Raw genomic sequence first — 16,504 nt, 5'->3', positions numbered from 1 at the left:
TGTTTTGTCCTGAATAAATAAGGCCTTTCGGAAACTGAGTATATGGAAGTGAACACACTTTTCAAAGTGCACAGCAAGAATTTCAGATAAGTTCCTAGAAAAACTGTGGCTACAGAGGATCTCATGAGAGTTTGGCTCGCCGTTTCTCCAAGTTGCTTGCACAGGAAGATAGTTTTTGTTGGCACATGTTCTAGGGTGTAAAGGTTCAAACATTGAATTTGTACAGCAGAATCTGATCTCTTATTTAAGAGCAACAAGGCACATCACTGATACTGTAAGAAATGGGTAGAGACAAGTCATAACAGCCGGCTGGTAAAGAGTAGGGCTGAAGGACAAATCACCCTGGTTTAATATAAGGTGGCAGTCCAAGGTGATAAAACACTTGTAGAATAGTTAAATCATATGAAGGCAAGGATCTTACACTACAGAGGAGAAAAGGGGGGTGGGGGATCAAATCTGGCAACAAAAATCTGCATCATCTATAATCCAAATCAGCAAGTCCTCCTGTTCATTATGTTGTTTCTGAAGTGAAAAAGACAACTTAACTAAAGAACAGGAACAAAATGGATGTTCCAGCAAAAGATAGGAAGTATAGACCAGTAGACAGCACTATCTTTTTGCCTGAGGACAGACTGTGTGGACACACAGCACTAGACCCAGCAACTTCAAAGTAACAAACACAGAAGATCTGCAGACAGACTAAGCCACACAGAAGACAGACTAATATTCATCTGAGCTGTCTGATTTTGTGATGCAGCCTAGAAAATGAGTTTGTTTATATGCACTAAGAAGTTCTTACGACTAACAAGTACTTTAGAGATTCCAACCATCTCCATGCCACTCACAGGAATAAAAGTATGTGTCTTGTTAGGATGGTGAAGATTTTGGACACAATTTAGCTGGCATCTGAGAAGGAGACCGCCTAAATGATTTAACCTTTAAGTGCCCATCATCTGTTCTGACAAGATATATCTGAAACACATTGCTTTAAAGCTTCTATATACAGCAGAAGGACCATGACATTTCTCTCTGATAACAGAAAATTGCAGTACTGCCCATAGCTATCTTTAAGCCCAGAGATTGTCTAGGGAAAAGATTCATGAGTTCTGAAAAGGCAGCGACAGATACAGTGCTCTCAAGTTAAACCAAAACCAGCAAGCTTCCCTCAGTGAACTAGTTGCCCTGGATGTCAGAAGGACATCCCCCACAGACGCTTACTTCTAGAATTTCAAGAAGACAGAAACATATATATAAAAAATACCTGACCGTGGAACAGGCCAACCTTCAACAGCCCATATGTGACCAGAGATGTAGCCTGGCATGTAGCACAACGTACATTTTCACTCTTGTGTTTTGATCTGCAAGCCTGAACAGGCTCTAGGACTTATTGTAAGCAAGGTAAGCCCTTGCAAATGTCGAAACCAAAGAGGCCACTATAACCTTCATTATGCCAAGGGAAAAGGTTTGACTTCCAAGGGTTTAAAAACCCTATTGAGCTCTTTGATCAGGTCTCCAATTATTTCACCACTAAATATTTTCTGTAAAGATCTGTCTATATTAGTCAGCTACCTCAAAAGACCTCAGTTAAAATCCTCAAAGCTGTCAGTAATTTACATGACAAGGGCCCTGGTATTGTTAATGGTTTTGACCTAACACAAGCTAAGGAACTTCACACATGTGGTAATGTAATGAATACGTTGAATTCTGAAAGTTAAGACATAAGAGCCAGTCTCTCAATTACATTTAACTTCAGTTTGCAGATGAACAGGTTACCCCATACCTATTCTTTCTTGGAGATGAAAGTGAGTAATTTCCTATTTCCCAGGAAACCTCCTGATGAGATGTAAGAGATATCATTGGAAGGACAGCTGAAAGACCATGGGTAGTAATGAATAGGAAACCAACTGAACTGAAAGGATTATCCAGGTGAAACAGAGCTCAAGATGATTCTGTATGCTGTGCAATGCCCACCCAAATGCTCAAAATGGGCCAAATGGTTTCCAAAGGAAACAGAGCAAGGTACTCAATCTGTCACAGTTTGTAGACTGAGCAGAGCAGGGGATTAGTGACCTGGTAAGAACACTTCTCATCACTGGTGCTTCTTCCCAGCCATTCTTAAGAACTGTAAGAACAGAAGGCAGCTAAACTGATTTCCTTCATGCAACATATAATACCACAGGGAAACAAGGAATCTCCTCTGAATCCTTCCAAACATAGCATATTCCTAGTTTTTATATAGCAAAGCACAGCACCATGGAGGACATAAACACTATGGTACATTTTCACTTCCCAGTGAAAAACAGCTACACAGTATTCACTGCTGGCAGGCAGACTTCTTTAGAGGCTAAACCTTCACTTCATTGTTACAAAGTTTCCCCAAGAATCTGAAAAGGCAATTTACCAGCTGAGCCATCAAATCTCATGTTTTCAAATAAAATGCCCACAGAGACTGAGAGTCTGTACCTAACTTGGGGCTGCTATAACTTTCAGGAATACCTTTTAGCTGGCCAGCTGCTTAGAAGCCTCTTTACTCCTCATATGAGATATATTTTCTTTTCCAATGTAGTTGATGAAAATCTAGAACGGAGTCCAAAATGATGTTTGTTTCTCAGTGGCAGTTTCTAGACTAGTTCCAGTTGAACCTATTCCTGGCACATGCAGATTCAGATAAGCAAGGAGACACTGAATTTTCAGTATCCATCTATGGAGGAGAATAAATCCAGTATTTAAATCTGTCTCCCAAGACAGATTCTCCCAAGGAAGTTGTTGGAAAAAATGGACAGGCATGCACCATTTTTTCGTATCTTAAACACGAAGCACACAGACACAGAATATATGCACTCTACATAGCTACTGCTAACCAAAAATCTCTACATATACAACTATGAACCCATCATGAAATATGAACATGGATAAGCATCAAAAGGACAAGTCAGATTTACACAGTAAATTAGGAAATAGGAAGCAAAGCAGGGTGAGAAATATTGAAATCTATTTTTCCTGAGCTGTTCCTAAGTTAAGAGTACAGTCAGTGTTATGGTAACTTTCACATCACATTGTTTGTCAATTAATTAGTATCTTCATATACAAGCCTATGACCATAATCAAACAATAAGCATGATGTTCAAATAGAACTAGCCATTCTTTAAGAGTATGTATTTTCATTATGAAAAAGAGATTTAGACTTAGGTAAATTTCATCAACACACATTTTTATTGCATTGTCTACCATCTAGTTGGTTTTTTTTAAAGTAAAACATGTAATAAATATTTGCACTATTTTGTTTAACTACTCAGTTGTTCAGTTTTTCATCCTGCAAGATGGCAAGCACTATAAATAAGACAGGACCTATCATTAGCAAGAGGCATTTAATAAAAGTAAATGCTAAACCAAACCATGTCTTTGCTTGAAACTGAATTAATGGAGACACTGTAAAGGTCCCAAGACAAATTATTATGGGATTGGAACATGGCACTGGAAGTGTTATGATAATATTCTCAGTCCTGCCAGTATTCCTCACAGTGGCTGAATATTGCTATATCAAAATATAACACAATACTTGGCCCCTTTTTATGTAAATGTGTCATAATTAATATAGTCCTAAACTCATACTGAACCTTAGTAGTGACCTTAGTCACTGCTTAGAAAAAGACTATTTAAGCAGTATTTCTTTTCATTGTGCTAAATAAAGCCCAAAAAGAAACAGTATATATTTTAAACTACCTAACATGTGACCTTATATCAAATTTTAACAGAATTGACCTAACAAGCTCATAAGAATTAAGGATGTATGATCCTGATTAAGTACATACTTTTTTAAAGGGAAAGAGACAATAGCACTGAACACTTAACATTAGACTGTGATTCCTGAAAAACAGAAGCTCTCTGTGTATTAGCAGAGCAAGCACAGGACAAGTGGCACAGAGGCTAGGTATACTTTTTTCAAATATATGTAATCATTTCCTTGTGAGACAGTCTTTATTAAAAGCACTTTGGAACGAGTGTTTCGCATTAATTTGACTGATTTCTGTTGTGAACTCATAATTTAAACCTGAATAGACTAAACTAGTTTTTTATTTGGCTATTTGCCTATTTTAGAGAAACATCAAAAGTTAAACATTCAATCACTGCAATTTAGACTGGTTTTAAAATTGAGAGGAATAACAACCATTTGATTCAATAATCATAAGAATTATCAGTTTGTTCTTCAATCTGAATTAATGCTAAATGTATATAATAAAATTAAGTAAAAATCTATTTATAGTATTTCTTTCAACCCAATTCCCCAAAATCACATGGAATGGAACACCTACTAATGGAATGTGACACCAATTAAACCCCTGCAAGAGCCAAAAGGAATAGGATACTTCTTTCGCATGAAGCTGATATTTACCAGTCAGGGAATGGTAATTCTTGCTAGCTCCTTGATATGAATCCTATCTAACATGCCATATAATTAATTTGTTGATTTGTTTATTTTTAGTTAGAGCCTACTTCATGAGCAGATTATTTTCTCTGGTTTTAACAGCTTTTACTCTTATCTAGCAAATACAGTGCAGATGGTTAAAATTGCAAAGACCTGGATAATTCCATTATTCCAAAGCCCAAAATGAGCTTTATTTCTTTCTTGCTACAAGTTTCACAACACGCATCCTCCTTTTCAATATGCTTCAGAAAACACAGGAGAAAAACAGAAATCAGGGCTGGCCTCAAAAGCACTCAAGAGACCTTGCCTGGGACATTAGGAGCTCCTCTGCTGTGCCAAGCCGGCAGACAACAGCTGATGTGAAGTGACTAGACCACACCAAGTCTGCAACCTCCCGTTACCACGGACCTGAGCAATGAGACAAAATGACCCTAACCAGTAGGGCCTGTGGCACCTGTGTTTCATCACACAGTCAAGAGCACCCAACACTCTGGCAGAAAATGCCCTTCCAGGTGGGAAAAATAGGACTTACTAAGTACAGGAACCAGGTCTGAGGGCTAAGGGAAGAAGAGCTGTAGGGATGAGGCTCCCTGTATAAGTGTTTTTTCTTAGGGCACTTGCAACCAGCATCACACTCTAGCAGTCTGACTATTGTCAGACAGCCGTAATGGTAGGAAAATTTCAAGAGTTTCAGCATAACAAAAGCTGTCACTTATCCAAGTATCATATCCATTTTAAAAATGCATTAAACAATCAAAAATAAGTAACTTTCATTTTCAAAAGCTGAGGAAAGTAATCACTGGTTTGGTAGATGTACCAGCAAAAAATTATTTGGTCTTACAGCCTTTGACTTATCTGGAAGTACATAAAATGTGGATTTCTATCAAAAGCAGACAAAACTGGGATAAGGAAAAGTCCAGAGCTATCTGCTGGAGTTGAAGTATCTGTGTTAAAGGGCAGAATCCACACTGCTCCTTCATAAACACTGATAAACAAAGATATTCACTTTCTCAAATACAGATTCAGAGATTTTCTAAGGTTTTAAATAGCGCCCCTCATTGCCGACCAGCAATAAGTGCTATGGTTCTTCACTTATTCATGTTTTCATAAAAATAAATACCTCTTTCAAATACCTTCTTTTTGAATTATTACACTTGAGTTAGAGAGATGAGTGTTTACTTAGTTCTAACAGCAGACCTAAATTCTTGAATGAGCTTAGGCTTATGTAGAAATAGTTACAGAAACGGTGGGTTTAGCTGCGAGAACACATCATTCTTTAAGCCCCAAGCAACAAGTTTACTGTTAGTCCTACAACTGCATCCTCCAACCCAGCAATTGGAATGTCTGCTTTCTGTTACAAAGATTTCTGCTACTGAGGATACATCCATCCTTGGCAATCACGTACAAAATAATTCTAAAATAATCTTAAATACGTGACCTGCAGGTATTAAACTTTTCATCCTGATCACTTATCCAAGACTGAAGGTTAGAAAAATCTTATTACATTCTGAAAGTGGAAATACTGTCATTTATGAAATTCAAGTTTTAACTTTCCATTTCAACATCACTAAAGATAGGGATTATTTTATCAAAATAATTGTATGTCAAGCTTTCTGAAAGATTAGTGAGCATTTACATAGTACTTAATGGACCATACACATAAGAAAACAGAAATCTGACACTGATGGTACATACGTAACTTCTTGATCAGTAACAGACACATGAAATTCTATTCCAATTCATACTGTATCTTACCATCCCCATCATACTCACTGATCAAAGTTTAGTTTCAGCTTTAAATATTTCAGAGTATGGTCAAGATGAAGATCTGATCTTATAAATAGTTAAGTTTCATGGTTCCTCTGAAATTCAGGGGGGAAAAAAGCTGGAATTTAAATCTCTTAGTATAATTTTGAGGTAATCTTTAAAATATTGGATTCTAACTGTACTTTGGAATAGTTTTATAGTGTTATCAAACATTATATTAGAAACAGCCATGATCAAGTTGTTTTCCTCTACTGGAGCTGTATTTCGCAATCAGATTTTGTGCCAGTCGGGGGGGGGGGAGGGGGGGGAAGCACTCAACAGGAGTGAAAGCTCACTATGAAAAGAAAAATTATAAAATATAAAAAAAGGGGGCTGTTCTCTACAAGTCAGTCAGCAGCTTTAGTCCAACCTAAAACCAAGAAGCATCATACAGGCATCTTGGTAGAAAATTACAAGCTTTTTGTTAAATAAATGTTTGTTAGAGGTTCTATGTGACTGCTTGTATAGCTTTGTTCTTCAGTTCTCTGCAAGCATTAACAGTTGTTTACCATCCACCCAACAGCTTTCTCTACACCACTTCCCTTCTACTCCTCTGAACGCTTATTTCAAAACATCTCTACAAAACTTGCGGGAAAATAGCATAAGATGTCATAATAGCTTAGTCATGCCATTACATAGTCCTTTGAAACAGTCTAATTCCAAGTGTTATGGAATAAGATCTACATGATTAAAATCTAAGAGATCTAGCCACGAATAAAAGTCAGTTTACAACTGCTCAAAAAAACCCCAAGCCCCCAGCTTAAGGTAATTTTAAAAATAAATATTGATGAAGAGTCAGCAATCTAACAAATGTATTACCAGAAAGCAGCAACACCACTGACTATATTACATACAAACCCATCAGCTTTTAAGGAATTGAAGATTTCTGACAGAATTCAAGATGTTTATTAACATTAAACTTATTCTATTATGGATGAATAACAAATCTCAATACAATCCTTCTGTTTTTATAGTAGGTATTAGTCCTACTAGACTCTGCTCTCTATCAGGTACTCTTGAATATGAAAATGTGTAATGGTTTAAATAGAGCATCCCATTGCAGTTTGTGGTCTTTTTTCCCCTTTCCCTTTTAAGCCTTTTTGTTTGCACCACTTCAGTTTAGACAGCACCATCAGGAAGCCATGTAAAAACAATTCACCATTTAAGTTAAGTTGTGTGATGACTGCCAGCCAGATACATTTCATGTAATGCATTTCTCAATTGCATCAAAAATTATTAGATTAAGGGACTACAGGAAAAAAAAAAATCTGCTAGGGAAACAAATTAACTTTTAGTACACGTATAAGAAATGGCTGATTGAGAGCTTGCCCATCATCAGAAGCTAAAGCTCTACCATTTACTGCAGACAGCAATAAAAACCAGCTGAATTGGCAGCTAGAAGCACCGGATCGGTTACATTAGTAGTTAACCACTATAGCACTAAAGTTTGAGACACTGAAAAATGCAAGTATTTTGCTTTTAGTAAACCTGGAAAATGGTCAATAAAATATACCCTAAAAATGCACATTTTAAACGTAACTCAAAGGATCAAAAATTAAAAGTTTTCCCCATTTTCTGTTATTCATTCATTCATTCCATTATTCCTCTGAAATGCACAAGTATCATTGGCGATGTATGCAGCTGAGCACCAGAATAAAGAATTCTCTTTGGAATAGTAGAGAATACTTTTCAAATGTCTCTTTTCATGGTTAAAGTATTTTAAATCTTAGACTGAGAACAAGGAACTAAAATTTTAACTGGTTCAACTAATAGTTCCGATTAGAGCCCTCTCAATCACAAGCAACATCAAAATGAATTTTGTGTTTCTCCCCAACACAACTTGCACTTTAAATTTTGCTTCCTATCACCAATCGTTTTCTTAGTCCATAACACAAAGGGAAGTAGCTGTAGCTCTACATATATCATATGTAGGAAGAAACATGCACTTACCAAGTGAACATAAGGCACAAAGTATCCAAAAAGTGCAGCTGGGATCCCAAAAGCCCAGATTCGGTAACTGACAACTTTGAAAACGGAGAAATTGCAAATCTTTTTTTCAGAAGGAAATCCGAACTTTCCCTTCTTTCCTCCCTCCTTGTCTTTGGCGTTGGAAACAAGGGGTTTGTATGTAAAGCCAGCCAGGAACAGAATAAACATAGGGATGCACAGGACCCGCAAGGTGTTGCGTAGTCCAGCAGAATCAATCAAAACTCTCAAGAGGAAGGGCAGCGACACTGTGAACAAGCTGCTGCCTGCAGTGACAATGCCATTTACTAGTCCAAGGCGTTTCTTGAAATAGTGCCCAAGAATGACCAAGGATGGCTGGTATGCAAATGAGCAGCCACAAGCAAATAAGATTCCGTAGGTGAAATATAGAGGTTCAATGGTGCTATATCCAAAAAAAAAAAAAGAGGGAAAAAAAAATATCATTAGCATTTTGTACATCACTGTATGCTCACATTCACCTACTGCATGCAAGACAGCTTTTCAATGAATTGACATATTTTACAGAAGTGAGTTAGGAGTCTGTATCTACTTGTAGTTGAAATACACTGTGTCACTTTAATTCAGCAGTTAGTCTATTTTCTTCCACTGAAAATTTCATAAAATTCACTGGACAGGTAAAAAAGCAAAATTATATGAGTATAAAATGACACCAAATAGTCTGAATAAAAGAAAGTTTTAAAAAATCATTGTGAGGATTAATTAGTTAAATGTAAGTTCAACCATTGCTGGGGTTTTTGTTTTCTCTTTTCCGAAGAAAATGATATTGTTTTGATTTACACATTTCGTCACTGTGCTAGCAGTTCAAACATAATACTGAACAGTCCTTATGAACCCAGAAAAATCAAGTATTTACATAGCTATTATGAAAACATAATAGCAAAAGTAGTAAGCATCATTAATAATGAAAAGTAAAACAAAAATACTGTCATGTTTTGGTAATATATTATTAGAAAAAGCTAGAAATTTAGGTATTAATTTTTTTAGACAAATAATCCCCTTTTTATTAAGTATTCTAAATTCAGTGTTTTGATCCAGATATTGGATATTCCAAGAAAGAAATAGGAAAAAGCCTTAATAAGGAATGAAACATTTCAGCTCATATTAAGGAGAACCTTCATCACAAGGTTCTCCACAATTACCATCTACTAGACAACTGAAATGAAGCAGAGCCATTGTACGATGTCATGGGAAGAACTGTGACATTAAAAGGTACTTGTAAAAGAAATATTAACAGTAAGAAGTAATGATGCTAGCATAATTAATTAAATTAGTATTATAGGAGTGATAAGTCAAATGAGATATTTTTTCTACATTTAGATGGAGGCAACGTGTGAGAAATGTTTTTATACAAGATTTCTGAGGTGGCACTTTTTTTTTTAAATACAGTGTTTTCAGTGAACCATGGGCTCTTTTATATCACCTAACAGCTGCATTTGAAGCACTTACAGAAAACCATTTAACCAGTTAGCCAATATATTAACTTTAAGGAGTATGAATACTTTATGTACTGTTTTTCATCATAGAATCTTACCTGCCAGATTCCCTCCATACCAAAATACATTCCACAAGCTTCCCATGCAATTACAGAAATTCTTAAGAAATAGTATTTGACTAACAAAGATCTGACACCAGGAACTCTAGTTTTGTGTATTATTGTGAAGAATATGTAACACAATATTGTTGTCTCCTACATTAAACTATTTCTAAAACTGATTATACACAAGGTAAGCCAGCAGAAACAACAAAAGGGGGAAAGATTGATTACCTTCATCAACTGAAAATAACCAGAAAAAATTAAAAGAGAAGTTATAAAACGAGAGGAGGAACATAATACAGTAAGGACAGAGAACTTTAGCTTCCATCTGTAGGTTCATTCAAAAAGTTTGCAGCATGACATATAGTAAAATACCTTCCTGCATTACAAATATCCTTACATCTCAGCTACTTAAGGGATAGAATTTATAGTACAAAATCAGTATGTAACAAAAGCAATAAAACATATTTACATTTATCTACTGTATAATATTTTACTTTTAGAACATTGACTTCTGAAAAGTCAATTTCTGAAATATACTCCCTCAATTAACTGATAACATCGTAGACATAAATCGTTTTAGTTCAAGTAACATAATGAAACGCCAAGGATACACATTAACATGGCATGTACTCTTAACAAGAATTCACCCTTCCCCTCAAAGTGCTCGTCAAATTCTAAAACAAAATTAGAATCAGCTAAAACATTTAAGACCTTTACAGACTAACTTCCTTTTGCATGCCTCTTCTGTGCGCTTGTTCCACTGGATATCAGGGAAACACAAGGATGATAGCATTTTGTTCAAAGGAAGAAAACGTCTTTCCTTTAACAAGAAGTTTAATTTATAACAAGACTGGTTTAGTGTTCATCACTTAAACTACTGAGAAGGAAGACAGACTTTTCCAAGATGAATTCTTCTAGTTTTTACCTCATCTGTGGTAACAAGCCTCTTAAAACATATCAGGAAGTGGGGGTTTTGTTTGTTTTAATAAAATGAATTAGGGAAAATACTTGCATTTGGATTAACCCAAAACAAAATAAAAATTTGAAACTTGCTAAAGTAACAAGAAAACAAAGCTTTCATTTTCCCATAAATATGTTATTCCAAGAATAAATATAACCATTAGTCTCCATACCTAAGACAGAACTATTTGTCTTCTCTTCCTGTAAATCTGTTGATGTGTTTTCACATTAGGAGGACATATGCCCAAACTAGACATATTAGCTCAGGCACACACAGTGTGGGTATTCATCCATCCAGATCACAGACAGCTCACATCTACTTGGTTCAGAGTACAGGCAGAGAAGGCACATTTTCACAAGCCTATCTGTACAGATACATTTTCACCCATGTAGTAAAGTCTCCTGAATTTTACTTTTGATTGTTCCTGTACTTAGACTGCTACGGGTGGGAAAAAAGCTGACTAAGAATTAGAGGGTAGCTGTGGCTTATTTTCCTTCTTACCCTATATTCACTAACCAATTTCTGCTGATGACTACAATAAATAAGTTTCCTGTTTCCTCATCTTCTACTGGGCATATCCAACAAATCAGCCACTCGAGCTTCTTAGTATTTATTCTGCAGAAGCTACAGGAATGTAAAAAATGCAGTGTAATCTGGAGGAAGAAAAACACTTAACTACTGTTCAAGTTTTTTCAACAAAGGAAAGAACTGAGATTTTCTTAATAAAGCCAAGAAGCCCTAAGTATATGTCATTACACCAACGTTTTCACTATCTCTGCTGTGTTTGACAATTGGAAAAAACAGTGTTTTAAAAGCAGGGGGAGAAACAATGTTTCTATAACTACTAAAAACCAGCATACATCGAGCAAACATACAACAGGTTTATCCAGCTGTTGATCTTATAGCATTACTCCTGCTTTTGATATATTTGTAAGTAGCACTGCTTACTCCTTCATATTATGTTGATAGGATAAGCATTACCTCTACACTGTAAAACTGATAAAATAATTCAAATGTAAAGAAAACCAATTTTTTACCTTACAAAAGAACTTGAAAGGAGTCCAGCAAACCCTACCGCAGCTCCAACAACAGCTACTTTTCGGCAACCAAACAGGTCTGTGAATATGCTTACTATTGGAGAACAGAAGAAGACCATCCCCATAGAAAGAGAACTCACCCATGCTGCAAAATAGAAGAAGACAGCATTTTAGAAGACCAAGTGATTTAAACTTTCAGCTTGTGTTTTAGCTCAGCAATAGAAGTTGGGTAACAAATTTGGTAACTATTTTTAAAATATTTAAATATCTTTTAAAATATATTTACATGACATGGTAAAAAAGCCTGCCCAATTTACATAATCAACTAATTTAGACTTCATCAGCTCAAGGAATGCAATTAGCTACAGAATTTATTATTACTTTGGATTTTTTAAGGAAAAAGAAATCCTCCAGTAATTAACCTAGTATTCAAACTGGTGACTAGGCCATTAAAAGATACCTTTGAGGCTCCATATCCATTCTGACATCAATTAGCACATTTCACTTGATTTAATTCTAAACTTTAGTGACTTTAAACAGCTAAGTTTGCTGAAAAAAATTAACAAAGTTTTAACTTAATTACACAGAACTAGATCATATTGAACATTAATAATCAGTAAACAAACAATAATAGGCTTTTCTACTGTAATATACACATTAGGAACATTATTTTACTTTAATGAACTTGAGCTAGTACAACCATTTCCATGTATAATGGGAAAGCGTTACTACATCTGATACTGCTCCAGCTTTACAAATATTGTTAAAACTGTACTTTGTTTATAAATGAGTCTTTAGATCATTAAGACTCAGTCCAGGTGAGTGAACTAAGTTTTCAGTCGCAAGTGTGTTTTTTAAGTGTACCAAACATATCTTTAAATAAACTAGGTAAAAGAGAATTTGATTCATTTTAAATTAAAAGTCAACTTTCTGCTTCACTTCACACAGGTGTTCAGAACCACATAATTTTCCTGCTATCATCTAATCGTTCTTTCAAACAGGTATGACTGATGTTACACCCAACAGTTCTCCCAGGGCATAACGGTAGATCAAGCTGCTGTAGCACAACAGTTACAAATATATTCAGGTGGGTAAAGGTCACCATCTATTTGGGGGGGTGGGGGGGTGGGTAAAAGGCCTAAACAGGTAGTGGAAAGAGCTGCTGATGTAAGATGCATTGGAAAAAAAATATTTTAACTTTTTTGAATTATACAGAAGATGAAAGGATTCTCTCAACCTGGAATAGATTTCAGTATTTGTAACTGGAATTATGTTTAGAATACCTTTCCTAAAGAGACAGTTAGATAAACAATTGTGGTTGTAATAAGGGCAAATAAATAACGCAGAAAAAAAATATAACCAAGAGACCAAATAAGAACTATTTGCAAGTATATCTATCATACCAAGACTCAGAAGTAGTGTTGTTAAAGTGCCAATGAGCCCTACACACTGATGAAGACCCCATTGTAGAAGGCACTAAAGAAGACAGAGCAAAACAAACAAGCAAACAAAAAAATATTGTTTCTTCGAAGAGTTTACAATGTAAATGAAAGAAAAGAGAACAGATGTCTAGAGAAAAAGAGAAATGAGAGCACAAGAAATAAAACCTTTATTTTAGGGCAAACAATCTCAATAAACCATGACCTAACTGTTTGGGGCAGGGGGCCTGTTACTGGGGCTTTTTGAGCATGTGATAAATATAACGGAGTTTCAAGGTGCAATCTGAAGAAGAGTGAGGTACTTTTATGGGTATTTCCTGCATTTCCTGGGTATGACTAACCCAGACAAGATAGCCTCTTCCAGCCTTGCACATCTGCAGCAGAAACATGAGCTGTATGAAGGAAGAGCACAAAAAAACTAGGAAGAACAAGGCCCCTGTGACACTGACTGAAAGACAAAGACCAAATCTATGAAAGATCTGTCCTTTCTCTTCTTCTGCAGTTAAGGACGGCTCAAATGCACCCTGACCAGCCATAACTTAGAGATTTGTCCCATTTTACAGTCTAGATGGTTCCTGATGTTGCAAGACAACATTATACCAACTACAACTTATAAGCAGGAGTCAGAGGGAGCACATGCTCTCTTATAGCCTGGAGATCTGTCAGTTGCAAAGCTTCTAAGTAGTCCAAATTGTACAAGACTCCTCATCTCTTTATCTTTCCCAGAGAGAGCTGTATAAAACCTGCAGTTCTACTGTCCAAAGGAAAGTACAAACACTAGGAGGTAGACTGTCCATCACCTCCTGTCACATCCCCCACACCCCCCCTAAATAATTGGTAGCTCCACCACCATGAACAATCCTCAGCATCTCCGCATGACTTGAAGGGCAGCACTAGGAATCACAGAGTACCTGTGACAGCTGGGGTATCTACAAGGCCAAGAGAAAAGGCAGCTAAATCTTGAGAAGTGGGCATTACAAGAATCAATGTTATCACAGATTCACAGTGGTATGAAGGTACCAAGGAATGGTTGAACCTCCTGCCAACCTTCCTGCCAAGGTATGAGAAGACAAAGCAACTGTGGCACTAGACAAGCCCACCAGAGGTTACTGGTTATGAGAACCCAATCTCACATGGACAGATACATGCACCCCATTCATGGAGACAAACAGGTAGAGAAACTGGGCAACAAACAACTGAAATAGTTTAAATAGGTTGCCCAAAGTCAAAGACTGAATCACTTCAGAGCCACAGATACGAGTCCAGCAGTCCTAATTTCCAGTTAGCACAGGCTGTGATTCAATTAGCATTCTCCTTAGTGAAATCAAACAGTTTACAGTATGGTTTAATGGCTTATACAGCTAATAAAATAATTGGAATATAAAAGCCTGAAATAAAAACATTCAGCTCAAATTACTTTGTTAACAACATGCTGACTTTGTCTCTTCATACTTCCAGGTACTAATGAAAGAAATATGCCTTTCTTATGACTTGATTCTCTCTTCATTGTTACAGCAATAATAGACAAAGCCTAGAATAGAAGAAAGGTTCCCCACTGATTTTCAACACAACAGGCAGTTAAGAGGAAGGACAATGTCCTTATGTGAAGCACTTCAGAACAGCACTGCAATTAAACTGCAGAAGTGGGAGCCCATCCTTTACCATTATCTACCTAATGGAAACTGAAGCCCTTTAAATTACAACTTTAAGTTAATATGAGGCTCTTGTGTCCTACAGAAACGCAACGTAAAGAGATGTTGTTGGCTTATCTTGTTTGAACAGCTTTATTTGTTCTTTCTTCTTGAAAAGAATGTTCTTCAAGTCTAACTCCACATGTATGCACAGTTCAAGAAAATTTACTGTATTCATCCTTCATGAAGAAATGGAGCACCAAAAAGAATTAAAATATAAACAGAAGAGCACATGTGTAATTATTAATTTCCTTAAGGCAAATAATTCCTGCTGCAATATCTTGATCCTATGAAGAAATTGATGGCCACAAAATATATTCAGTAGAGCTAAATAATTTTCAATTTCGCTTTGCTCCAGTAAGTTTTCAAGCATTCTTACTCTTTTTCACTCAGTATGAAAAAGGTACAATTAATTGTGTTCCACATTTTTTAAATAGAAATTACAAGAACTGTCCCAAATAAGTAATATGAAGTTACAATTGCAGCTTGCCAGAATAATGAGAGCTCTCTAAAGCAGTTATTACATATTAATTAAAACATTTCTCCTCCAGGCTATTGGCCGCTTTCCTGGCCACAAACTGGCTATATTCCAGAGCTTCTAGTTCAGATACTAGTTAGTACTAATTGCTACATATAACGGCATTCATATTCATACACAAAGAATTTTGATTGCCATAGAAGAAAAGCTATTCCTACTTTAAGGACTTAAACCTTAAGGCACTGGAAGTTAAGAATTAGCTCCTCAAAACATGTAACTGCAGAATAACCAATTCCCAAGCTTCCCTAGAAAATGGAACAGAAGGTATCCTTAAGATAAAAATATGAGACCGGAGAGCCTATTGGTAGCATCTATACTGAAAAGTCTTTCTGTGCCACTGAAACATAGCATAGGTTACAAAAAACCCAAACTTTATTATAACTAAAATTATTCCAAAATGAAAAGTCACAGCTACCATTTTCTTACCAGTTCACTATAAATTTATGTACTTCAGCTATCATCTATGTTCTCATATTTCTTCATTTCCCTATTCAAAAGTCTATAGCAATGAAACTATGCTATAGAAATATGCTGCTGTTTTACCATGAGTTTTTAAAAATCAGCCTTATTTTAAATAGTCATTTGTCTTCAGCTACAAATACAGTATTTAATATCTGAGCCTTTACAATCATTCCCATCCTCACAGCTAGATTATGTAATACACATTTATCTACGAAACTAGGAACCAAGTTGCTAAATGTTTTGGTTCATTCTTTAGACTCAAGCACTAGGAGTTAAAAGACCACAGAAAATAAAGCATTAATACCACAGCACATTTGAATGCTTTATAGTGCATAAATTTAAATAAAGGCTACTCATCCATTGCATTCCTCTTTACAATCAAAACTTTTCTATGCATTACAGTAAGAATCTTATCAATTTTATCCTCACAAGTGTCTTTCAAGTGGTTGGCTTAACACAGTAATAACACTCTTCATACTTTAATGAACTACAAGAATTTTTCTAATATCTTCCACCAAGATTTGTCTGGTTGAAACACAGAACAAAAAGCTACTGTCTGGAATACAAGTGGTATGAGGCAAGTGAAGAAAATATTTAAAT

General features: G+C 35.9%; 1 protein-coding gene across 2 annotated transcripts in view; it reads right to left on the bottom strand.

Annotated features, from left to right (window-relative positions):
• SLC16A10 (solute carrier family 16 member 10) overlaps positions 1–16,504 on the bottom strand; it is a 78,427-nt gene that overhangs the window by 21,404 nt on the left and 40,519 nt on the right. For both annotated transcript variants that reach the window (XM_074896169.1, XM_074896168.1), the window contains exons 2-3: positions 11,775–11,919; positions 8,183–8,621 (exon numbers count right to left, since the gene is read on the bottom strand). In XM_074896169.1, coding sequence (XP_074752270.1) covers positions 8,183–8,621; positions 11,775–11,919 — 584 coding nt within the window. The remainder of the gene's footprint in view (positions 1–8,182; positions 8,622–11,774; positions 11,920–16,504) is intronic.

The sequence above is a fragment of the Athene noctua genome, chromosome 1, assembly GCF_965140245.1.
Source record: "Athene noctua chromosome 1, bAthNoc1.hap1.1, whole genome shotgun sequence".
Taxonomy (NCBI): domain Eukaryota; kingdom Metazoa; phylum Chordata; class Aves; order Strigiformes; family Strigidae; genus Athene; species Athene noctua.
This window is presented reverse-complemented; position numbering and strand designations above follow the sequence as displayed.